This window comes from Sus scrofa, chromosome 8, assembly GCF_000003025.6.
Source record: "Sus scrofa isolate TJ Tabasco breed Duroc chromosome 8, Sscrofa11.1, whole genome shotgun sequence".
In the NCBI taxonomy this organism is placed as follows: domain Eukaryota; kingdom Metazoa; phylum Chordata; class Mammalia; order Artiodactyla; family Suidae; genus Sus; species Sus scrofa.
In genome coordinates, this window is record NC_010450.4 from 37973178 (window position 1) to 37998361 (window position 25184).

The window sequence follows — 25184 nt, forward strand, 5'->3', positions numbered from 1 at the left end:
CAAATCAGCCCCCAGCCCAAATGGCATCCTCATGGGGCTCCTTTTAAGGCAATATAAGCATATAGTTGTCAGGGAACCATTGGCTGAAATTGCCCATGTTGGCCAGGCATGAGAATAGCCACTTGCATGAGTTGTCTCACAACAGGAGGCCCTAATAAGGAACATAGTGCTTCCCTGAAGACCAACAAGGAAATTTTAGGAGGGGCCAATGGGTGGGAGGAGACATCCAACCTCCCAGAATCCTTGGCGCTGGAATCCATCTTGTCTGAGAGATGCATGTACCACCAAGAAAGACCCTGAGCCAGACCAAGTAGGGAACCAGCAAGACAATTGGCCAGAAACAACCCAGAAACTAACCCCATTCCCATAAAACCGATACTGCAAGCCACATAGCAGAGCAGTTCTCCTAGATTCCCTTACCCTGCCGCTCTCCACACAGGCACCCCTTCCCAATAAAGTCTTTTGTTTTGTCAGCACGTGTGTCTCCTTGGACAATTTATTTCTGAGTGTTAGATAAGAGCCCATTCTTGGGCCCTGGAAGGGGTCCTCCTTCCTGCAGTATAATCACTGTGGCCCAGCAGAGACAGACTTTTCCAAATGCAGAAACTCTGTTCAATCCAGGAGTTCTTAGTTAGATTATGCTATGAATCTAGTGGAAATCTAGTGAAGCCTTTATACTCCTTCTCAGCATAATCTTTGGAAATCTAATGAAGCCTTTGTACTCCTTCTTAGCATAATCTTTGGAAATCTAGTGAAGCCTTTATACTCCTTCTCAGCATAATGTTTTTAAATGAATAAAATAAAAATGCTCACAACTAATAAGATAACCAATTACATTGAAAGAAATCTAGTGAAGCCTTTGTACTCCTTCTCAGCATAATGTTTTTAAATGAATAAAATAAAAATTCACACAACTAATAAGATAACCAATTACACTGAAAGAAAGTTATCAAAATATTTTAAAAGCGTGTGTTCCTTAGTAACCTGTTTTATTAAGTGACAAGATCTAGTGGCAGTTCTAAAAGCTGAGATTTTGAAGTAGTGATGAATTCAAATTCTTTCTCAAGAAAGCAGAAAAAACTCCCGCATGATATTTAAAAAACAGTTTTTCACATTATGACAAAGTCACAGATGTTGCTAATATAAGGTATGGCAGTTGTCTGGGGGCGGGGGGGGGCTGGTTCTTTTTGGGGGATATCTACATTTAGAATTACAGGAGATTAAAGACTAGTAAAAATTTTTTTTCCCCTTTCAAGTTCAAGAATCTCTTTAATCTCAGGTCAAAATCCTTTTATAACTACATCAGTGGTTCTCAACCAAGGGTGACTTGCTCCCCAGGGAGGTTTCAACAATGTTCTAAAGACATTTTTGATCATCACCACTAGGGGGAGTGGGATGTGCTGTTAGTGTCTAGTGAGTAGAGGCCAAAGATGTGCTAAATATCCTACAACACAGAGCACATTCTTCTGCAGCAAAGAAATAGGCAGCCTGAAATGTCAGTAGCACTGAGATTGAGAAGCCCCAAACCAGAGGAAGATACCTGGAAAAACTAGAGTCAAGATGCAGAAGTTTCTCTAAAGGGAGTTGGGAAGTCTACACCTTGCCCAAACCACATATTCAGTCCTTAGGAAGCCTGAAAAAAATATCATCCCCTACCCTCACCCTAAGTGCTGCAGAGCTTGGAAGATGCTTCCAAGGGAACACAATTTGGGGCAGACACAAGGAAAGAGCAGAAGACAATACAGGCAAGGGAACAGGCTGAGCTCTTAAAAGGAAAGCAAGCATCTAACTGGTAAAAAGGCATTTGTGCTTTGGTTTTATTTTGGTTGTTTTCCCATAGGAACTTCATCAAGAAATAATAAAATTTTTTCCTTCCACACTCTCGTTCCAGGAGAAAGAGATAGGATTGTGATTCTAAAGGTGTGTGTTCCTTAGGACACCCAAACTTCCCAGGATGGAAGTGAATAGCATTTGAGGTTTAGATCCAGTGAGGACAATTATGTTAGATGACGCAAGAGGAGAGAAGGTAGAGGCCAGGGCTTAGAGTTGATGATGTATAGAAACAGACTGCAGACTGATCTAGGGCAAGAGGCTGGCTTCCCTGAGGCTGGCAGCTAATGTGATGGGTGGTGACAGACAGTCCCTTCTTAACCACATGTTAGTCAGGCACCTTCAAGTCCTGTTCTTGACTACACCTCATCCTCAGGACCACCCTTGGCTTGCCTTTAGCAAGAATCCCCCTAACCCCTTGATAGCTCCTCTTAGGAGCTGTCCACCTACTGGCACCCTTGCTCTGTCTATATATCCCCAGCTATCTTTTATTCAGAGCTAAGTTCAGTCTCTCTCCCATGCTGCAATAGTCTTGAATAAAATCTTCCCCACTGTTTTAACAAGTGTCAAAGTAATTTTCGCTAGCAATGAGGGCCCAAGCTTTGCAACACTGAGGATGGGAAAACGGCCATAGGGAGACTGAGCATGAATGGCAATGGCCTTGTAGAGAGTGGAACTGAGGCTCGCTATGGCTAAGCCCACTGTTAGCAGGGAAAACTCCCACATGGGGAACATCTATGCCTGACAGAAGCAGAAACCAGGAATAGTTTCATCCTGAAAGAGAACGAGCCACAGAACATAGAGAGCCTAGGATAGCCCTCCCTCCATGCCCACCCTCATCTGTCCTTTCCATGTGTCACATAAACTTCCAGGATTCTTATACCTCCTTAAAGAGTCAGGCATTTCCTCACAAAAAGCATTTCTCACCAAAGAGAGTAAGGGAGAGACACAGACCACATTTAATTTGATTCAGAAAAATAATGTTACACTTGTTACACTGAATGTTGGACAGTGAATTTACACTGGCTACATGTGTGTATCTGTGTCATGTGGTTCTCTGCAAAACTGAGGAAACTTTTCTCTGGGTGTAGCTCAGGGAAATGGATACACTCTGGTCTGATAAATGCTTTTCTTATTTCATTGCATCACTGGTTAATGCTCTTCTATTATATATTCTCTTCTGCATCTCATATCATTTGTGTTTGAGTTTTTTTTACTAATGCAACTATCGTCCAAATGTGAACTCCTTGATTCTGCCAGTTATCTAGGTTTCCGGGAAATGAAACATGGGTAACCTAGACATTAGATGAGGATTTTTATATTCTCAAAATCAAGTTAAATTGGGAGTTCCCTGGTGATCTAGTGGTTAGGATTCAGGGCTTTCAGCACTGTGGCCTCGGTTCAATCCCGGTCTGGGAACTGAGACCCCCACATCAAGCTGTGGCATGCAACAGCCAAAAAAAGAGTCAAATTAAATTAGCTGAAACAACCTCCACCCCATGCTGAGTGTAGCAGATTCAGACAAATTCTCAGGGGGTTTATGTGCTTATAGCTTCTTCTGTCTCCCAGGCTTCTGCATGTTTTCTATGGTCTCTGCCCTAAACCATGTAGAACCAGATGTGAAATATACACTGTACACTCCCCTCACACACAATGAAATCCACTCAAACACAGCATTCGTGAGCCCAACTGACCTTACTGAACAGCTAGAGGTATTGGTGACACAGTGGGATGGTCTCATCATTGGTAACATAACAGACATCCCTACATCCCCAAGTCTTTTACTGCCATCAGACAATGTCCTTCCTTCAGCTCTTTTATCTGCTTCTCTCCTCCCCCTACCCTTTTCTAGTTTCTCTATAAGTCAAGCAATGCATTTGTCTCCAAGGCCAATCCCCAACTTTCTCAGCCAGATCCATCAAATTTCTCATCAAATCACAGCTTTCTGTTTAAGAAAACCCCCACTACTTGGAAAGAAATTAGAGACACAAATCGTTGTGTGTGTGCACACGTGTGTGTCCATTCCACATATGATGAGAAAACTTCATCTTTCATAACATCTCCAGATTCAAGCTTTTGCTTCTGTCAAATTCCCTGTCTCTGCTCTGAATATTACATTTTTAATGTTTTCCTTTCGTATCACCCCAAATCACTTCAAACCTCTCAAAGATCATTTATGTTCACTTGTGACAACAAAGAGGTGGGTAGCACAGCTCAACAAACAACTTCAGTTTAATATGAGACATGTTTGCCCATAAAAATCCTTTGGCGGTTGTAACAGTAAAGACAATGCTAAATGCTGCTGGGGAGGGAAGCAACTGGAACGCTCTTACACTGCTGCTGGTTGTGTCCTTGGTTATGTCTGCTTGGGAACAATGGCACTATTTATCAAAAAATGAATATAAACATATATTTTGGCTCTGAATTCCACCCCTAGGCTTATACCTAACAAAAATGCATACATATTTTCACCAAAAATGTTCATAGCAGCATTCATCTTAAAAGCCCCAAACTGGAAATAACCCAAGTGTCCATGAAGAGTAGAATAGGTAAATAATTTATAATATAAATAAACAGTAGAAGGCTACACAGAAATAAGAACGAATGAAATACAACTATATACCACATGGTATATACGATCAAACTAACATATTAAGTGAAAGAAGCCAGGCACTAAAGAATACGTATCATAGGATTCCAGTTATAGAAAGTTCAAAAATAGCTCATACTAATTCATGGTGTTAGAAATCAGGATACTGATTATTATCCGTTTAATGACTTAAATAGAAATGAGAACGGATTTTGAAATTCTAGAATGCAGCATTTCTTCTTTCATTTCTTTCTTTATTTTTATTTATTTTTTTTTTTTTTTGCTTTTTAGGGCCATACCCATGGCATATGGAGGTTCCCAGGCTAGGGATCTAATCAGAGCTATAGCCACTGGCTCACACCACAGCCACAGCAACGCAGCATCCAAACCACTTCTGTGACCTATACCACAGCTCGTGGCCACGCTGGATCCTTAGCCCACTGAGCAAGGCCAGGGATAGAACCTGTATCCGCGAGGATACTAGTCAGATTTGTTTCTGCTGCACCACAATGAGAACTCCTGTGTGACTATTTCTTAAGGCAATTATTTTCTTCTGCTAGGCACAGAATGCTCAATCTCTGTCCATAGACATTCCAAATTCACACATTATACAGAGGCTCAATTACTTATATGACAGCTCCATTTATTCCTTTCCTAATTTGGTATCTCAAACTTTCCTGAATTATTAAAACAAAAGGAATAGTGCTGCCTTGCCACCACTAATATACACCCATAAAAATGCCAGCTGCTGCCATATGACCCCCTGCATAACTCTTTGCTCTGTTCTGCCTCCCTGCACCACATCTACAGTGACGGCAGATGCTCTGTGGTAAGTTCTAGCTTTTCAGCATTTGGGTTCATGTTTTTTGGTTGTTGTTGTTTAGTTTTTTTGGTTTGGGTTTTTTTGGCTTCGCCTGAAGCAGGCAGAAGTTCCCAAGCTATGAAACTTCAAACCCAAGCCACAGCAGTGACAATGCAAGATCCTTAACCCACTAGGAACTCCACTGGGAGGGGTTGAGGGGGAAAGCAAAACCTGAGAAAGATACCTTCCCGCCTGTATTGGTACTTCATTTCCTATATCATAACATTAATCTCCCCTCCCTTGGCTTTTGCTGTCAAATAGTCTCAACGCCTTCTGGAGCTAGACTCTCACATGTCTTACTTGAACTAAGGTCTCAGTAGAAGGAGCCCTCGTTCTAAGCTCCTCATAGCAGAAGTCATAGGAGAAGGAGTCTGCCAGCTTCAGAAATGGTGCCGTATCTCACGCAGAGTTCTGAGGCCACCACTTGGATGATCAGGATTGATAACTCTTGTGCCTGATGCTCATCATTTCAATGTACCCTGATTTCATCCCACTGATATTCAAAGATATCATTCCTGGGGTGGGGAAACATGACTTAAAATCACAACTACTAGAAGCCAGCACCTTTGACTCTCATCAGAATCACAAAACATGTTCTCCCAGAACCATGATGAAGGGTGGGACAACCCACAAATAAAAGGCTCCAACCTTAAACCCCAGGGTAATGACTCCTGCTTTTTGCAGACCCTTCTCCCTGTTTGTTTCTTTCTCCCTTCCTTCCTTTTTTTTTTTTTTTTTTTTTTTTTTTTGGTCTTTTTAGGACCACACCTGCAGCATGTGGAAGTTCCCAGGCTAGTGGGTCAAATCGGAGCTACAGCTGCCAGCCTACACCACAGCCACAGCAACACCAGCACCAGATCCGAACCATGTCTGCAACCTACACCACAGCTTGCAGGAATACCAGATCCTTAGCCCACTGAGTGAGGCGAGGGATTGAACCTTTGTCCTCACGGATACTAGTTGGGTTTTTTTCTGCCGAGTCACAATGGGAACTCCTCTCCCTGTGTATTTCTGAATCACTCAGGATGATAAAGATTGATACCCAATCATTCCTAAAAACAGTACATGAGAAATTAAGATAATTGTAATTACTAGTTATTGCATCTTGAATCCAAAACCTTGGGCTTCAGAAATAATGGAACTTGATATAATAGTTGGATATCTTTTTTTTTTTCTGTTCTTGTGAAAAAAAAGTCATCTTCTAGAAAGGTACAGGAGGTATTTCTATGACAGAATGCGGCTTCTTAAATTGTGCGATTTGACATGTACAAAGTGTGAAATCTTAAAACTGAGATTCGGGTTCTGAATTGTCCCAGACAATGACTATCACTGGAAATAGAAACATCACCAGGACCAAAGGAGAACTCACTCCTATAACAGAGTTCCATACTGGAAGCTGTCTACCAAATAATCAGATATGTGCAAAAATAACTCATTCAATAACATAGTGAAGATTATGAAAGACGGTTCCAAAATACGCATGTTCATGTGGTTTGTAAAGGTGTGCTTTTTCATAAAAATCTGTACAGCTCAAAAGCAGGAAATTCTGCAGAAGAGACTCCTTTATTCCAGGAGTTGGCAGGATTTGTTTTCATTTTCTATGCAGGGACCACCGCAGGGAAGAATTTTCCTTGGAGTTTCCACTGTGGCACAATGGGATTGGCAGCATCGTGGAGCACTGGGACACAGGTTCAATCCCAGCCCAACACAGTGGGTTAAAGGATCCAGTGTTGCCACAGCTGTGGCATAGGTCACAACTGCAGCTTGGATCTGATACCTAGCGCAGGAACTCCATATGCCTCAGGACAGCCAAAAAGAAAAAAGAAAAAAAAAAAAAGTTCCTCCTCTTCAGGCTCTTCCTTAGAAAAAGATCAGGTTTTCACACATCCCTGGGGACCCTCAGGCTCTTCTCATGAAGAGCAGCCACCGTGAAGACCACTATGCAGCATTTTTCCCTTCGTCACATATGGGACATGCAGAAGATGACCAGATGACCGAGAAATCAGCGTTTAGAAGTCTCTCTCAAATGCTCATGTAGAAAAATTGTCAGAATAGCCTTAAACTCTCAAAAGTTTGAAAAGCCTGTGATCTTTGCACTGTTCCCGAGAGTCGGCGACTCTCTTGGAAGATATTCACCATCGGTGATCTTCCGTGACAGTCTTGCATGATGATCCCCTGGGTTGGCATTCGCTTCGGGTCACCAGGTTTCTGCAATTTCCGTGAGAATCTGCAGCAGCTCAGCAAACGTCGGGCGGCCTTTGGGTTTCTGGAAAGGGAAGTGGAAGAGGTCAGCTCAGTTGAATACGTGCTTGTGTAGCTGGAGACAGACGGGTCCCAGGCTGAGCAACTGTAACCTGTTCCCTGTGGATGGATGGGATAAAAGCTGTGTGCTGCCTCAATAAAAGACAGAGAGCATCTATTTCTCACTCTTGAGGTCAAAGAGACCTCCGGAACCACATACTGGAAGAAAGGTGCCTCGGGGGTCAGAGAAAGGTGGGGCACCAGACCATAGTACTTCCTGTCAACTTCCCAGAGACCCTTGTGCTAGAGTCCATCCTGGCTAAAATAGGCTGCGCCCAGGGGAGGGCCCTGAGTCAGGCCAAAGCCAGATGAAGCAAGATGATTGGCCAGAGGAAGCCTGGAAGGATGCGCCCGTTCAAGAGCATCCTTGTCTCTTTCTTCCTCTCTTGCTCTTTCTGTTTCTCTCTCTCCCTCTCTAGCTCCAATCCCAGCCCACCTAAGCTTTCTCCACACCATCTTCTCTCTTTTCTCTCTTAAGAAACATTTATTTGCCTTATTACCCTCAGTCTCTTTGCAGAATTCTTTCTCCAAAGGGACAGGTGGTTAGGGTTCAGCATTCTCACCCCACAGCCACCCAAGAGCACTTGTACAGCAGCTCTGGGACTGGCTGGCAGATCCAGGCTAGTTCACCACAAACCGAAGAGAAAGATATCTTAGCTGATAGGGCATGAATGGCAGTTGATCGAGGCAAGAGTGTGAAAATATAAGGGTAGAGAGCCCTGCCAAAACAAAATGGCCAGAGATGCAAACACTAGACCCATGTGGCTGTTTAAATTAATTACAATTAAATCGATTTTAAAATTCAGTTCTCAGTCACGCTAGCCACTTTTCAATTCTTCACTAGCCGGATGTGGTTACCATAGTGTAAAGGGTAAACTTAGCACATGTCCATTATCGCAGAAAGTTCCACGGGACAGTTTTGCCCTAGAGATCATTTGGAGAAAAGGAAGCCTTGATATGCAGGGAGGAAAGGAATTGCTGGGAAAGGGGGGGTTCTAGAGTACCAAGCTCCCAAGTTCAGCCTCAGTTACTCACCACACCCGACTCCCTGTAGAAAGAATTTTAGTCGGAAAGCAAAAGTCATGTTTTCATGAGGGACTTGGCTGTTCTTAGGGCAGAGGCTGTTTTAAGGCTCAGTCCACAAAATCGCCAACCATGAAGCCAATGACTGGAGCATTTTTCCTATTTCACCATGGGCAGTGATTTGACTTTGGCTCCATGAGGAAGCTCCATGGCATGTTTGAAATCCAAGGGAAATGGGGAGTTCCCATCGTGGTGCAGCAGAAATGAATCCAACTAGTGTCCATGAGGATGCGGGTTCAATCCCTGGCCTTGCTCAGTGGGTTAAGGATCTGGCATTGCTGTGAGCTGTAGTGTAGGTCGCAGATGCTGCTGCGATCACATGTTGCTGTGGCTGTGACGTAGGACAGCAGCTGTAGCTCTGATTTGACCCCTAGCCTGGGAACCTCCATGTGCTGCTGGGGAGGCCCTAAAAAAAAAAGCAGAAAAAGAAAGAAAGAAAAAAGAAATTCCAGGGAAATGGAAATACTCATGGCAGCCTCATTCTCACAGAAGTCATTGGCAGCAGGGTTAGGGGGGAGACACACCACCCTTAGTGGCTTGTAAACAGAGGGCATCAATAAAAGGACAGAGGAGGAGGATATGTGAGCACACGTGAGAGTCCTCCTTGAGATTTCAAGAATAAATAGTGGAGCTTTTGGCTGGTGCTGAGGTTGTGCAGGTAGTAGAGCCTATGAAACGTGCTGATAAAATCATGTTTGAATCCAGAGGGGCCTAAGCACCTCATTTACTTGGTCTTCTTGTTAGCATCTTACTTATTCTTTTCTCTCTCTCTCCACAGACATGTAAAATCTCCATTAAGCACTATACTGTTTGCACGCTACAAGTATATTGCTTGATATACAATCTATACTCCTGAGCTATTTGCGCTGTTAGTGCAAAGATGCTCTTAAGACATGTTTGCTACTAACAGCTTACTTAACATTCTTTATGTCTTTCAGGATTCCTTGCAGAGCAGTTAATCATATGCAAAGTAGTGTCATATACCGGGGATCCTTAGAAAATGAATATATTTCTGGAATGGGAACAACCATGTCGCTCTTGAGATATTCAATTTTTTAGTGTTTGTGAATCGGGAGTCAGGTGATTTCTTTTTCAGCCGGGAGGAAACGCCTCATCCAGCTGTTGCTTTTCTGGGCTGAAACTGTCAGCTGGAAAGAGAGAGGAGCTGTCAAAAAACACAGAGGAGTCTGGTGAAGGGGGAAGGGGGTTGAGTCAGCACCTAGCAAAGACGGAGGAAGAATATAAACCCTTCTGGCTTTCTTGTTAAGCTTGGCATTTCAAGAAAAAGAGAAACTGGGCTCCTAAGAGATCATTTTCTGAGCGGAAATTCCTGGCACACTTTCTGCCTTCATTCCTCTTTGGGTTTAATCTATCAGGTGTCTTGAGTGCCACAGGAGAGAGGAAACCCATTACCTTCAGCCTTGGAAAAGCAAGACAAATAAGTAGGATGAAGTAAATAAAAACACCATTCTTCTCTTTCAATGGAGAAGCTCAACAGCCTAATTTTCTCCTTAGTTTCCACCCAGCCGATCTTAACAGGAGTAAAATATCTCATTCCTTAGGCTTTAGTAACATCAAGAGGTTCTGTAGGAATCAACCTCAGGAAAATAAGACTTGGAAAATGCACAGAATTGCTCAGATGAAAGGCCATTGCTAAAAAATGAAGTGGATAAGGGAGTTCCCCTCGTGGCTCAGCAGAAATGATTCTGACTAGCAACCATAAGGACACAGGTTCGATCCCTGGCCTCGCTCAGTGGTGTTGCCGTGAGCTGTGGTGTAGGTCACAGATGTGGTTCAGATCCCATGTTGCTGTGGCTGTGGCTGTGGTGTAGGCTGGTGGCGGCTACAGCTCCAATTTGACCCCGAGCCTGGGAACCTCCATATGGCGTGGGAACGGCCCTAAAAAGCCTAAATAAATAAATAAATAAAGTGGATTAATGATCTTGTACTGGGAATACTTCCTGTTCTCAGGGATGTTCACCAAGAAACAGACACCTTCTCCTGCCACAATGGAGTCCCAGGGTCATGTGGAATAAGCAGGTCCACCCTCAGATGCTGGACCAGCCAACCTCTGCAGGAAAGTAAGGGACACTCACCTCATGCCAGCAGCTGTACATGACTTCATATATGGCCATTGGTGCCAGCTGAGGCCGGTAGAGCCTGAAGCCTTTAGAAATAGCTTCTACAACTTGCAAATTTGACTTATTTTCAAAAGGCATTTTTCCTTCTGTAAAAACTTCCCACATCAAAACTCCTGCAAACAAAATGAAAACACGAAGTTAGAGGAAAATGGTTACCTGGAACTAAAACAGCTATTTCAAACTATAAGGCATTATTTTCCTCCTCCAGCCATTGGTACAATCATCCAGAATAACAGGAAACAGACACTGTGCATCTTAGTTTGAAGAGGCCTCTGAACTGAATATATTCCAGGTGAAAACAATGCCTTTCCTTTGCCATTGGTCTTGGCTGCCTCTTTATTAGAAGAAAATGCTGGCAGCATCTTCATTTTAAAGTACTGCTCGTGTCTCCAGACCCTGAAATCAATGCACCTTTGTGCTATTCCGTAGAAAATGTCAGCATTGTATGCTCCCCACTGCCTGCTAAGGCCAAGAGTTTACCAGCCAGTAGATGGTATACATTCCTCTCTTCCCACTGCAAGACAGACCGCTGGGTAGAGCCCCAGAAAATCTGGCCAGGGCTCTCCTTGTAAGTAGGTACTGAAAAATCATTGATGGATTGATTGGTAAATCTCCTTCAAGGCTCCCAGTTTGAGTTCATTTAATTAGTCGTTTATTCTACACATATGTATTAGGTGTTGATCAGAGGTCAGGTCTTTGCTAGAGCCAGAGGATTCTTAGGACTGAACACATGCTCCAAAGCTCACTGTCAGTGAGGAAGAAAGACAAGTGGTCACGTAAAACTCAAGGAGTTCTCGTTGTTCTGCAGCCACCTGATGAGATCCTTATGTGGCTCTCTATTGGTCTCACAGTGTATCTACTTTCCAGTAGAGCTTAAAACTCTGCCAAGACTACCACATGTTGGCAGAGAGCTAATGAGATCAGTGGTACAAACTTGACCTTATTGTGGGCAACAATATGTTCATACCCTTTGAGGGTACAGATGTCTCTCCAAACCCCAATAAGCCACCCAGCAAAGTCTAGGTGAAAGAGAATAGATTATTATACAGTTGTTGCCAATTTTTTTTCCTTTTATGGCCACATTTGCAGCACATGGAAGTTCCTGGGCTAGGGGTCAAATCAGAGCTGCAGCTGCAGGCTTACACCACAGCCGCAGTAACACCAAATCCGAGCCATGTCTGCACCCTACTCTGCAGCTTGCAGCAATGCCAGATCCTTAACCCACCGAGTGAGCTGGGATTGAACCCGAATCCTCACGGACACAATGTCTGGATCTTGACCTGCTGAGCCACAACTGAAACTCCTGTTGCCAATTTTGGAAAATCAACTTAAAGAACAAACTCCATTGGACCTGGTCTACAGTATCTCTTTCCTTTTTTTTGCCAGGGGGTGGGGCGGGTGCAGTTAGAAGAGTAGCTTTTATTGCTTTGCCAGGTAAAGGAAGCCACAGCAGGCTAATGCCCTAAAGACTGTGCCTCCACTTTGGGGAAAATAGGAAGGGGTCTTATAATTTGGGAGTGGAAAATAAGACCACAGATAAGGATCATGATAGACCCAAGCTTGCAGTCTTCTTCCAAGCTGACATTCAAAGGTCCCAGGACAGGTTCTGGTGGTCCTTGAGGCTATTGCACAGTGACCTTCTTTCTGGAATGAAGAAGCCTTCGTCAAGTAGTTCCATAGTATCTCGTCCTCAGTGAAGAATATCGTTCCTCAATATAAATAGCAACTGACAAATCCCAAGGAGGCCTATGTCTAATTTCACAAAATATGAAGGCAATAATGTAAACAAGATGGCATTGCTTGTAGTCAGACAGTGAAGTTCATTAATCACACTCAAAATTCAATGATGCTGTTAAGAACAGTTTTCCTTGCCAGTCTCTGTGGTGTGGAAAAGCTGGCTGGGCTTGTTTCCTAGATCAATCGACTTCATTATGGTTTTGCAGCAAGTGCTTCAATGGGAAAGGAAAAGATCCAAAAGGCAGACTTATGTAAGAAGGCGTATGACACCAGTTGCCAAAGACAACCTGTTGTGTTTAGAATATCGTTCTAAGAAGACGTTTAGCTACATCTTACCAAGAAATCAAAGTTAAACGAGATTAGCCCATTGTACTAAATTAAGCCCCAACTTATAAACATCAAACTCACTCACCAAATGACCAGACATCAGATTTGCTGCTATACTTGTTGAAATGGAAAACTTCAGGAGGGGACCACTTGACTGGGAACTTGGCTCCAGAAGAACTGATATATTCATCGTCCAAAACATACCTAAGGCCATTGGATTTCAGAGCACATTGTGTTAATTACCTACCTCTAAGTTCTGTTTATTTCAAATCCTTTTAGTTAACTCTGATTTCTAAAATACAAAGTACTTTACGTCAGAAAGGTTCTCTATACCTTCCAATCTTTCTTTGTTTTTTGTTTTTTGTTTTTTTTTTTGCCATGCCCACAGCACGTGGAAGTTCCCAGTCTGGGAATCGAACCTGCACCATAGCAGTGACTAAGCTGCTGCAGTCACAATGCTGGGTGTTTAATCCATTGTACCAAAAGGGAACTCCCTTCTCATCTTTTTTTTTTTTTTTTTTTTTTTTTTTTTGTCTTTTTAGGGCTTTACCCATGGCATATGGAGGTTCCCAGACTAGGGGTCAAATAGGAGCTGTAGCTGCTGGCCTACGCCACAGCGACAGCAACCCAGATCCGAGCTGAGTCTGCAACCTACACCACAGCTCACAGCAATGCCAGATCCTTAACTTACTGAGAGAGGCCAGGGATCGAACCTGCGTCCTCATAGATGCTAGTCAGATTCGTTTCTCCTGAGAAGGAACTCCCCCTTCTCATCTTTCTATCAAAGTGGGAAAGTATCCCTTAGAGAGTTTCCTTCCCAAACCATGCCTCAGTTGTGTTTCTTTGGGGTTCAGAAAACCACAGCAATTGCTCAATCTAAAATATGCTCCACTGATTAGGCAGTTATGATAAATTCTTAACTTCGCAAAGAAGCATGCAGATTGAGCTAAAAACCAAAGTTATTTTTAAAAAAGATAAATATATGTGAAAGAATAAATTTAGAGTTGGATGTCTTATTTTTTTTCTTTATACATATATTTTTTGGTAGGGCAGGGAAGGGAAAAAATAAAAGTATTTGGATGAAACGCATTTGATGCGTAAAATTTCTAATGCCTTTATTCAAACGGAAAGAAATCACGAATAACTGTCATCTCCTTTAGAAAATAACAACAACGGGTGTTTCCATTTTTGCTCAGTGGTTTAAGAGCAACACGGTGTCCATGAGGATGCGGGTTCAACCCCTGGCCTGACTCAGTGGGTTAAGGATCCGGCATTGCCTCAAGTTGTGGTGTAGGTCGCAGATGTGGCTCGGATCCCATGTTGCTATGGCTGTGGAGCAGGCCAGCAGCTGCAGCTCCAATTCACCCCTAGCCTGGGAACTTCCATATGCTGTAGGTGTGGCTATAAAAAGAAAAAATAATAATAATAAAACCTCTCTCTTTTTTGAGAATTGTATGCAGGAACATGATGTGTAGGAATCTGAAGAAAAGAGAAGATAGCTGACTTGTGCTATGTAGCCCCTTGAGTATGCCATCTAGCTTTGGGGTCTTTCTTTCTTTCTTTCTTTCATCTTTTTAGGGCTGCACCTGAGGCATATGGATGTTCCTAGGCTAGGGGTTCAATTGAAGGTAGAGCTGCCAGCCTACACCACAGCCACAGCAACGCAGGATCCGAGTCATGGCTGCAACCTACACCACAGTTCATGGCAACACCGGATCCTTAACCCACTGAGCAAGGCCAGGGATTGAACCCACAACCTCATGGTTCCTAGTTGGATTCATTAACCACTGAGCCATGATGGGAGATCCCACAATCAAGTATCTTTGAGGGATTTATTAATGCTTCTCCAACGCACCTGCTCATTTTCCCACATACCTTACCTTACCCCACCTTTAAGCCCTTTATTGAGCTTGAGGTCTTTCTACTCGGGGAAAGAATGAATTACAGAAAACAAAAAGAAAAAAGTCATTTTAAAAAAAAATAGCTTTTGAGTTTCAAAAGTCTAGACTTTTCCAGAGAAGGAGAAAACATTGGGGAGAATGGCTCATGAAGACGAGTGACATCTCCCTACCAGCACCAGCCATTCTGCTAGAGAAAGATTACCTTGCGCCGGGAGGTGGGAGAGAAGGAAAGGGAAGGAGTGTGGGACACTAGTGGGTGGCCGAGGAAGGGCCCTGTACCCTGCACTCTACAAGGTGCCCTGGTCACACAACAGAGAAAGACGGCCCCACTTCCCTACAATCAGTTCATGGAATGCAAGAGCAAAACTGCACCCATACCCGCTTTTCCAGGCCAAGCCCAGTAAAGGCAGAATGATTCCAGAGAACAAAAGGTGGTGGCTGAGCCCAGCTAAATGGAGCCTTAGCCCCATGGAGTGTTCTGGTCATAGAGAAGACCAGAAAGGAATTTTGCAGACAGAAATTCAAGACCAGTCGGCAACCCCTGGTGTGGATGGCCAGCCCAGGACAAGACAGGACGATGGTAGTGGCAGGGAAGCCATGTCAATGGGTAAGAGGGACCAGACAGGCCATCTCCAGTATGTGGTCCCATGAGACACACACAACTTGGATCTGGACCCTGAAGAGGGTCAGGGAGAAACCCTGAAATCACTGGGATTAAATTTCTAGCAACCTTGGAATTCCTGTTGTGGCTCAGCGGTAATGAACCTGCCGAGGATCCATGAGGACGTGGATTCAACCCCTAGCCTCGCTCCCTGAGTTAAGGATCCGGCATTGCCATGAGCTGTGGGGTAGGTCAAAGATGCGGCTTGGATTTGGGTTGCTGTGGCTGTGATGTAGTCCAGCAGCTACAGCTCTGATTCGACCCCTAGCCTGGGAACTTCCATATGCTGCCGGCATGGCCCTGAAAAGACAAAAAAAAAAAAAAAAATTTCTAGCAACCTGAAGGAAAGGGACTCAAAATGTAGACTGCACTGAGTTATTAAAAATAAGGTGAGACAATTCACACACTTGTGTTATAGACTTAGAGTCAGCTACTACACCTGATAATAGAAATGCATGATAGTGACAGAAAAATCAGAGCTGAGCAATTGAATTTATTCTTTTTCTCTTTCAGAAATATATATAAGGAAGGATTTTCTCTTAAATTTATATATATGATGAGTAGACTGAGAAAATTCTTTTCTTTTCTTTTTTTCTTTTTTTTTTTTTTTTTTTTTTGCTCTTTAGGACCACACTTGTGGCACATGGAAATCCCCAGGCTAAGGGTCAAATTAGAGCTACAGCCACTGGCCTACGCCAGAGCCACAGCAACGCAGGATCCAAGTCATGTCTGTGACCTACACCACAGCTCACAGCAATGCCAGATCCTTAACCCACGGAGCGAGGCCAGGGATCAAACCAGAGTCTTCATGGATAGTCATCAGGTTCATTACTGCTGAGCCATGATGGGAACTCCAAGAAATCCTTTTTAATTTTAAGATATGACATAGTTTTATCAATAATGCCCTGAAAGAAGAACAGAAGAATCACCCACAGTCCCCACTTCCCTCCAAGCCAACATCGGTACATGTCCTAAATTTCAAAGTCGGTCAGCAGACTATACGACCATAGCAGCACTTCCCTCAGAGAAAAAAAAGCTAAGCCAGTAACATCTTCAGTTTGTCTGTAAACGAATGCAAGTTTCCCTCTTATGAGTAAACAAAGAAAAAAGAATATATACTATATATAAACTAGATGGGCAACAAGTTTCCACTGTGTATCACAGGGTAATTAATCTACTCAATACGGTGTAATAACCTATACGGGAAAAGAATCTGAAAAAGAATGGCTCTATGTATATGGATAATTGATTTATTTTGCTGTCCCCCTGAAACTAATGCAACTTTCCAAGTCAACTCTACTCCAATAAAATCTATTTTAAAAAGAAAAAGAAAAAAGAATTATTATGTACCTCGTCATTCCAAAGTCCGAAATTTTTACTATGCTTGTAGAACTGACCAAACAATTCCTGGCCGCCTGTAGAAAGAAGGAAAGGATTCAGGTTTGAACACAAGTGTTTCTTTCAAACTTTTGCACCCTCCTTTTCCTTAGTTTCTTTGGGCCCAGGCACAGCTTCTCTGTGTGAGCAGCCGTGTTATTTTTATGGTGATTCCCGTCTATATGATTCAACACACCTGCCCTCATGCGATGGATTTTAATGATTCTTCAAAGAAATTTTAGAAATGAAAATAAATGTTAATACTTTCCTTTTCCAGGAGTTCCCATTGTGGCACAGTGGAAACAAATCTGACTAGGAACCATGAGGAAGTAGGTTTGATCCCTGGCCTCCCTCAGTGGGTTAAGGATCCGGCGTTGCCGTGAGCTGTGGTGTAGAGTGAAGATGCGGCTCGAATCCTGTGTTGCTGTGGCTGTAGCATAGGCCAGCAGCTATAGCTCTGATTCTAACCCTAGCCTGGGTTCTTCCATATGCCACAAGTATAGCCCTAAAAAGAGAAAGGGACTGTCACTGTGCTGTACAACAGAAATTGGTACAACACGGTAAATCAACTACACTTTAAAAATATGTATTTTAAAATTTATCTTCATACATAAAAAGAGGAAAGTCCAATATGCATGAAAAATATGGGGCAGTCATTATATATCTTTGGGATCCATAATTGCTAATAAAAATTACAAAATTGTCCTCTAAAACATATTTCCTTAAATGTAACTATTTACAACGATAATTTCACCTTTCTTAAATTATCGCAGTAAACCAAACATGGTGCGATATGATGCAGAGACTCTGTGAGGCCAAAACAATCCATTTTCAGTCAGTTTAGGAAAATCATGGATTTGGGTAGTTGGCCTCATGTGGGTCAATGATTTGATAGAATTGTTCTCTTTTGAGCGAATTTGTGGTCTAATGAGTCCCCAAAACAAAAGTAAACCACTTGAAATAGAGAGCCGAAGGAGCCAGCTTGGAAGATGCTGAGAGACGCCAGCAATGATCTCAAGGCCAAACCACAAGGCAAGCCCTGGACAAGGAAAAGACTCAGTGTTCGCGAGTGTACTTTAAGTGGCCTGTAGGGGGAGAAAGCAGAACACAAAAGAAAGCAATGCAGGCAGAAACCAAGGCTAGCAGCGGTCTGCAAGAAGCCACCGGGAGCAAAGAGACTGACCAGAACTGTCACCAAACTGAATTCTGAATTCTCATCCTTATCGGGAGGGCCAAACTGCAGAGACTTAGCAAAGTGAGCTAGGTGGAACTGATACCAAATCCATCGATTCAAAAATGTACTCAGTGGCTACTCTGGGCTGGACACTGGGGGATGTGCCCTGAGGCATGAGAAACAACGGTCGAGCTGTGCGCTACTTGCCAGGCATTGTTTTAAGTGCTTACACATATTAATTCATACTCTTCCCAGCAAGTCTATAGGAAGGAGGTGCTATAATTAATACCCCTTCTCTAGTTAACTACCTTACCCCAAATCACACAGCTAGTAAAAAAAATAAAGGCAAGATTTCAACTAGCTCTTGAACAGGGGTCTCAATTCTTGCTTCTTTTTTTTTTTTTTTCCTTTGTATTTTTGGTTTTTTTAGGGCCACACCAATAGCATATGGAGGTTCCCAGGCTAGGGGTCCAATCAGAGCTATAGCTGCCAGCCTACTCCAGATCCACAGCAACGTGGGATCCAAGCTGCGTCTGCGAACTACACACAGCTCACAGCAACGCCGGATCCTTAACCCACTGAGCGAGGGCATGGATCAAACCTGCATCCTCATGGATGCTAGTCAGGTTCGTTAACTGCTGAGCCACGACCAGAACTCCAGGGTTCTCAATCTTAACTGTACAGTGGACTCACTAGGGAAATTTTCAAAAAAAAAAAAGTTTCTGGCTAGTTTCTATCCCCAGAGATTCTGATTTCATTGGTCTGGGGTATGCGCTGGGTGCTATGATGTTTTAAAAAGCTCCCAGGTGATTCTGATGCATAGTGAGTTTGAGAACCATTGCTCTGCATTCTCATCACCCTGCAGTGCAGCTCAGGAGTCTAGACCTCAAGTCAAGGAGTCAAGAATCTAACTTTTGTGTAAACAATGTAAACTTATACAGGAAGTAGTAAATAACAAATGCCATGAGAGTTCTAAGTCACGTGTAGAACAAGCAATGGTGTGCTGAAGCCAATGAAATTATGCCTCCTTTCTCTTCCCAAAGTATTCCAGCCTGGAGTTCCCCTTGTGGCTCATCGGGTTAAGAACCCAACATAGTGTCCATGAGGATGCACGTTTGATACCTGGCCTTGCTCAGTGGGTTAAGGATCCAGTGTTGCCACAAGCTACAGTGTAGGTTGCAGGTGTGGCTCAGATCTCGTGTTGCTGTGGCGTAGGCTGGCAGCTGCAGCTCCAATTCGATCCCTAGCCTGGGAACTTCCATATGCCAGGAGTACAGCTCTAAAAAGAAAAGAAAATTCTCATTGGTGTTAATTTTGGGGACTTAGAAATGAGACATGGAAGGACACAGAAGGAGTAGTGTGATTATCACGAATAAATGTGGATCAGGTAGAAAATGTCCTTCAAGAGGAGGCAGCAAGGCAGGGAAGCAGAGCTATTTGCTTTTGAAGCAAGACAAGCATTGATTACTTTTGTTTGCTGGGAGGGCTGTTCGGAGCATTACAGAACAGAATGGTTTATCATTTCCAGTTCTTCTCAATAATGCCTGTAAGGCTGCTGGGATTAGAACAGTTCTGTTAGAACCAAACCACCTCCCCCGGGAGGCAGTCTCACCCCTAGGTGAGAACCGCTGGGGCTGGTTCTTCACAACTGTGCTCCAGAGCCTGGCAGAGTGCTTGGCATACACTAGGCATTCAATACATCTTTGGTTATCGGTTGAAAGAAAGGCAGAAGGAAGAGAAGGAAGAAGAAAGGGATGAAGAAGAAAGAAAAGTAAATTAGTTCCAATGAGTTGATTAGTGTGGTGATTCATTGGTTCAAGGCATATTTAGAGTAATACCTTACTTGGCATAGCATCAATGGGCAATTGAAAATAAAGTGATGGGGAGTTCCTGTCATGGCGAAGCAGAAACAAATCCGACTAAGAACCATGAGGTTGCAGGTTCGATCCCTGGCCTCGCTCAGTGGGTTAAGGATCCGGCATGGCCGTGAGCTGTGGTGTAGGTTGCAGACGCGGCTCGGATCCCGTGTTGCTGTGGCTGTGCTATAGGCCGGCAGCTGTAGCTTCGATTCAACCCCTAGCCTGGGAACCTCCATAGGTCGCAGGTGTGGCCCTAAAAAGACAAAAGACCAAAAAAAAAAAAAAATTACCTTTCCCAGAAGGGTACATGAATAGGAAAATGTTTAAAAACTGAATTGACAATTCAATGCATTAAAAGTCCTAAACTGTCATGCCCTTCTGAGTATAATATTGTAAAATCATCAGCGCATCTGCCCTGCACTTACTAAATCCCTGTGGATGAAGCAGTTTCTCTCCAGATACTCCATCCCTTCACAGATATCTTGGCACACACTGAGCAGCATCTCCTTCTTCAGCTTTCCTTTCCTCTCTCTGAGGTAGTTAAGCAGGCAGCCGTGTTCCATAAACTCCGTCACAATGTAAAGGGGCTTCCGCTGTATACATACTCCATAGAGCTGAACGAGCCTTGAGTGAGATAACTTCCTGTCGAAGACAAACACAGACCCATTGCAGAACTGTTTTGGCAGGTTACCGTGTCTGAATTCAACTGGTGATTTCTTGCCATCCCCAGATAATGTTCATCATCAGTACAAAGGAACCCAACCACAGAGAACGCAGAGCAGTTTCCTTTCTACTTTATGTGCTGAGAAAGTGGGGTCAAGAGTTTACCCAGTGCTTTCTAAGTCATAGACACCACAGGGTACATGCCCTATATTTGATTTTTCTCTTTTCCATTTTGTAAGTCTTTTGTCTCCTCGTTCCTTCTACTTCATACCCAGTTTCTGTTTCCTTTTTTTTTTTTTTTTTTTTTTTTTTTGCCATTTCTTGGGCCGCTTTCTGCGGCATATAGGGGTTCCCAGGCTAGGGGTCGAATCAGAGCTGTAGCCACCAGCCTACACCACAGCTCACAGCAACGCCGGATCCTTAACCCACTGAGCAAGGCCAGGGATCGAACCCGCAACCTCATGGTTCCTAGTCGGACTCGTTAACCACTGCGCCATGATGGGAACACCCCAGTTTCTGTTTCTTGAGCTTCAACTTCCCAACGGCAGCTGCTTAGAAAATTCTGGATGGACAAGAGGGAGGAAAGAGTGATTGATGTGTATGAAAAAGTCAAGTCTAAAGAATAAGGACATTTCAAGGAAAGTTTTAAGATTAAGGTGAAGACTGAAAAACATTTACCAACATGAGACACTGCTCTGTATTTAGTAATTACACACATAGACCCAGATACACACACACACACACACACACACACACACACACATGCACATATACAAGGCCTTGAATATTGTGTATTAAAATTCACATGGAACTTTTTAGTCATCTACACTTCAAAAGTTTATTGTTTTTTTCTGTTTTTTTTTTTGTAATACCCAGTCCCTAAAGGCCTTTTATGCCAACGAGTTAGCTTGAACATGAAAAATACATTCAAATTAGTGTTCATAATTTTAGAAGATTGTATAATAAGCCAATTTTTTGTTAGTCAAATGTAACTTGAAGAGTTCCTGTTGTGGCTCAGCAGAAACAAATCTGACTAGTATCCATGAAGACAAAGGTTTGATCCCTGGCTTTGCTCAGTGGGTTAAGGATTTGGTGTTGCTGTGAGCTGTGGTATAGGCCGCATATGCGGCTCAGATCCCACATTGCTGTGGCTGTGGTGTAGGTCGGCAGCTAACGCTCTGATTTGACTGCTAGCCTGGAAACTTCCCTATGCCATGGGTGAGGCCCTAAAAAGCGGAAAAAAAAAGTAACTTGAAATGTTACCTCTTTTCAGTCATAAAGGTAAAATAAAGCCAATGACTCAGGGAGATGGATTACCTTAAAACAGTGTATACGAGTGATGAATTGATACGTTTCCATATAATTAGCAAACAAAAACACTCCAGTTAGTGGGAGAAAGATAGAAAGGAAATTATACATGATTTTGATTTATGTATATATGTATTTATATACCCACATACACATAATATGTGTAGATTGTCTGATTTACCTAATTCATAAAGGGTACTTCCATTTAAGGGATGCAGCTTACATGTGTGCAGAATAATGGCAAGAAAGCAACTCTTGAAATAGAATATTAATTTGCCATGAGGTAGCCACCAAGTTGATACCCTGCATGTACACATTTGAAAACTGGAATGTTACACTGCATTTGCTTAGCAAAATCTCTAGCAAAAATCTATCAGAAAAAAAGGAAATAAGCTTTATTGGAAATAAGGCAAAAGCAAATGAATTCGACCCTTCCATGGGTAGTTTGGTCTAACAAACCCGACATATATTTCTCAAGGGCAGAGAAAAATGCAAACAGAAAAAGTTCATTGCCCTTTGCTGTAATTTTAGGACCTATTGATACACATATTTTTCTCACTGAAGACAAATGCACATGATTCATTGTAGAGTAACCATGTCATAGATATGTAAATTTGTTATTTAAATATTTTTAGATTGGCAGATTCTTCCTTTTTTTTTCTTTTTATGGATGTGGGCATGTGGAAGCTCCCAGGCTAGGGGTCAAATCGGAGCTGCAGCTGCCAGCTACAGCCACAACCACAGCAACACTAGATCTGAACCACATTTGTGACCTACATCACAGCTTATGGCAATGCCAGATCCTTAACCCACTGAGCAAGGCCAGGGACTGAACCTGCGTCCTCACGGATACTAGTTGGATTCGTTTTAGCTGAGCCACAATGGGAACTCCTCTCCTTTTCTAATTGTCCTTTTTCCCTAGGTGACCACATCACGTTTCAGGGTTGTAAATGTCATCTGCGGTGACCGCCCTAACCTCTCTTCTGAACTCTAGACTCACTTAGGTGCTTGCCTCTTGGTCACCCTTGGCTACCTAACACGTCTCTCAAATTCAACACATCCAAAGTAGAATCCCTAATTTCCCCCCAAAATTATTCCACAAAATGCTAAACTGGGAAATCCCAGAAGTTAAGAGCAGCATCCAATGATCGACCAAGAGCCACTTCTGTTAGAGCTCAAGATTCTTAAATTCTCTGAAAGCAAATATTTTATCTTTATATTACCATTTAAACAGAAGCAACATTTTTGCTTCTGGGAGAAGGGAAAGAAATGTACTCATTCATTAGGCACCTATTATTGAGCTGAAAAGAATGCACATCTGGTCACTTTCATGGATTATCTCATTCAGTTCACATGTTGGTTGAGTGAGTTAGGTATTGTTAACCCCATTTTGTTTTTTATTTTTATTTTTGTGTCTTTTTTTTTGGTATTTATAGGGCCTCACCACAGCATATGGAGGCTCCCAGGCTAGGGGTCGAATCGGAGCTGTAGCCGCTGGCCTACACCACAACCACAGCAATGTGGGATCCAAGTCACGTATTCGACCTACACCACAGCTCATAGCAATGCCAGATCTTAACCCACTGAGCAAGGCCAGGGATCGAACCTGGATCCTCATGGATACAAGTCTGGTTCGTTATCCACTGAGCCACAATGGGAACTCCTGTTAACTCCATTTTAGAGGTGAGGAAATGGAGGCATGGAAAAGTGGAATAACTGGCCCAAGTCACACAGAGGTCAAATAATTTGCCAGGTCCCAAAACCAGCTTGGGCAGAATTTAACACAAATCCATATGTGACTGACTCCAAAATCTGTGTTTGTCCCATGACACTAGGAGGTCATATGATACTTATCTGGGTATCATATATACTTACGTCATCACTTTAGCCTCTTCAATGAAATCCTCTTCAGACATGGAACCTTCGTTGATGGCCTTGATGGCAACTTGGACGTGTGCTCGCCACTGGCCTAAATAGACCACTCCAAACTGACCGCTTCCAATCTCCTTCACAAAAGCCAACTCAGATGGATCTATCTCCCACTTTTCTGGAAAAGTAAAACATCCATGAAGTTCCCGTTGTGGCTCAGAGGGTAACAAATATGACTAACATCCATAAGGACGCAGGTTTGATCCCTGGCTCGCTCCGTGGGTTGAGGATCCGGTGTTGCTGTGGCTGTGGTGTAGGCCAGCAGCTATAGCTCTGATTTGACCCCTAACCTGAGAACTTTCATATGCCACCAGTGTGGGCCTAAAAAAAAAAATCCATGTCACGAGTAAAGACAAACATGTTAAAACATTAGCGTTAAAAAAGATTTAGGAATTACCTCAACCTAATTTCTTCTTTTTATGGAGAGGTTCAGAAAACTTAAAAATGAGTAGGGAGTTCCCATTGTGGCACAGCGGAAGCAGGTTCCATTCCTGGCCTTGCTCAGTGGGTTGGGGATCCAGTGTTGCCATGAGCTGTGGTGTAGGTCGCAGACACAGCTCAGATCTGGCATTGCTGTGGCTGTGGTGTAGGCGGACAGGTGTAGCTCCGATTTGACCCCTAGCCTGGGAACGTCCATATGCCACAGGTGAGGCCCTAAAAAACAAAAACAAAAAATTATAAATGAGTAGAAAGGACCTATAACCATTTTGAATGCTCTCATTGTGGCTTTAAAAGGTAATTCCAGAATTCCAGTTTAAAAATACAAACTCTCCTTACTTGGAGAGGAATTATGGATTTGGAAACATATTTTTCTTTCCAGAGAGACCCAGGATGAAACATAGTTCAGTGCCTTTCTAAATTAAACCTACCAAAAGCAGACCTGAGACCTCAATATGCATGTCCTCGGTCTGTTTTTGTCCTGGTGAGTAAAGGCTGGGGCAGATAAAAATGTGGGCTCCCCCTATTTCTTGTACTGTTGCTCGCCCATTCCCACCCCTAAAGGGCCTTCCTGCCCTTTGTCCTTTGCGGGGAGTCTAATCAAGTCATCTAATAAAAATTTTCGGTATTAAGATTGACCCACATCTAAGTATATGTTTGAAAGGAGATTGGCATTACTGAATATTCCTTATTCTAAAGAAGCAAGTTAGGAGAAAAAGAACTGTTTTTAAAATAACCCTCCGGAAAACTCAGAATCAAATCTTAACTTTTCAGTATCTCCTTTTATATAGCAATATCACCATCTCCTGGAACTTTATAATAATGCATTTAAAAGAATTGCAGGGCGTTCTCGTCGTGGCTCAGTGGTAACAAACCCAACTAGTATCCATGAGGACACAGGTTCGCTCCCTGGCCTTGCTCAGTGGGTTAAGGAATTGCAAGGGCTGATGGCCTCTCATAACAGGTTTGCAAGGCATCTTCCTTCCCAATAGTAGGGCTGTTT

The 25184-nt window shown here is 43.1% G+C and overlaps 1 protein-coding gene across 2 annotated transcripts in view; it reads right to left on the bottom strand.

Annotated features, from left to right (window-relative positions):
- The window catches only part of TXK (TXK tyrosine kinase), a 70655-nt gene continuing 49515 nt past the window's right edge, over window positions 4045–25184 (bottom strand). Inside the window, exons 9-14 of one of the 2 annotated variants that reach the window (XM_003128959.6) lie at window positions 23690–23861; window positions 20269–20485; window positions 16784–16848; window positions 12957–13075; window positions 10763–10920; window positions 4045–7548 (exon numbers count right to left, since the gene is read on the bottom strand). In XM_003128959.6, the coding sequence (XP_003129007.3) occupies window positions 7480–7548; window positions 10763–10920; window positions 12957–13075; window positions 16784–16848; window positions 20269–20485; window positions 23690–23861 (800 nt within the window). In that variant the 3' untranslated portion in view covers window positions 4045–7479. The remainder of the gene's footprint in view (window positions 7549–10762; window positions 10921–12956; window positions 13076–16783; window positions 16849–20268; window positions 20486–23689; window positions 23862–25184) is intronic. The other variant, XM_013978653.2, reaches the window with a different exon arrangement.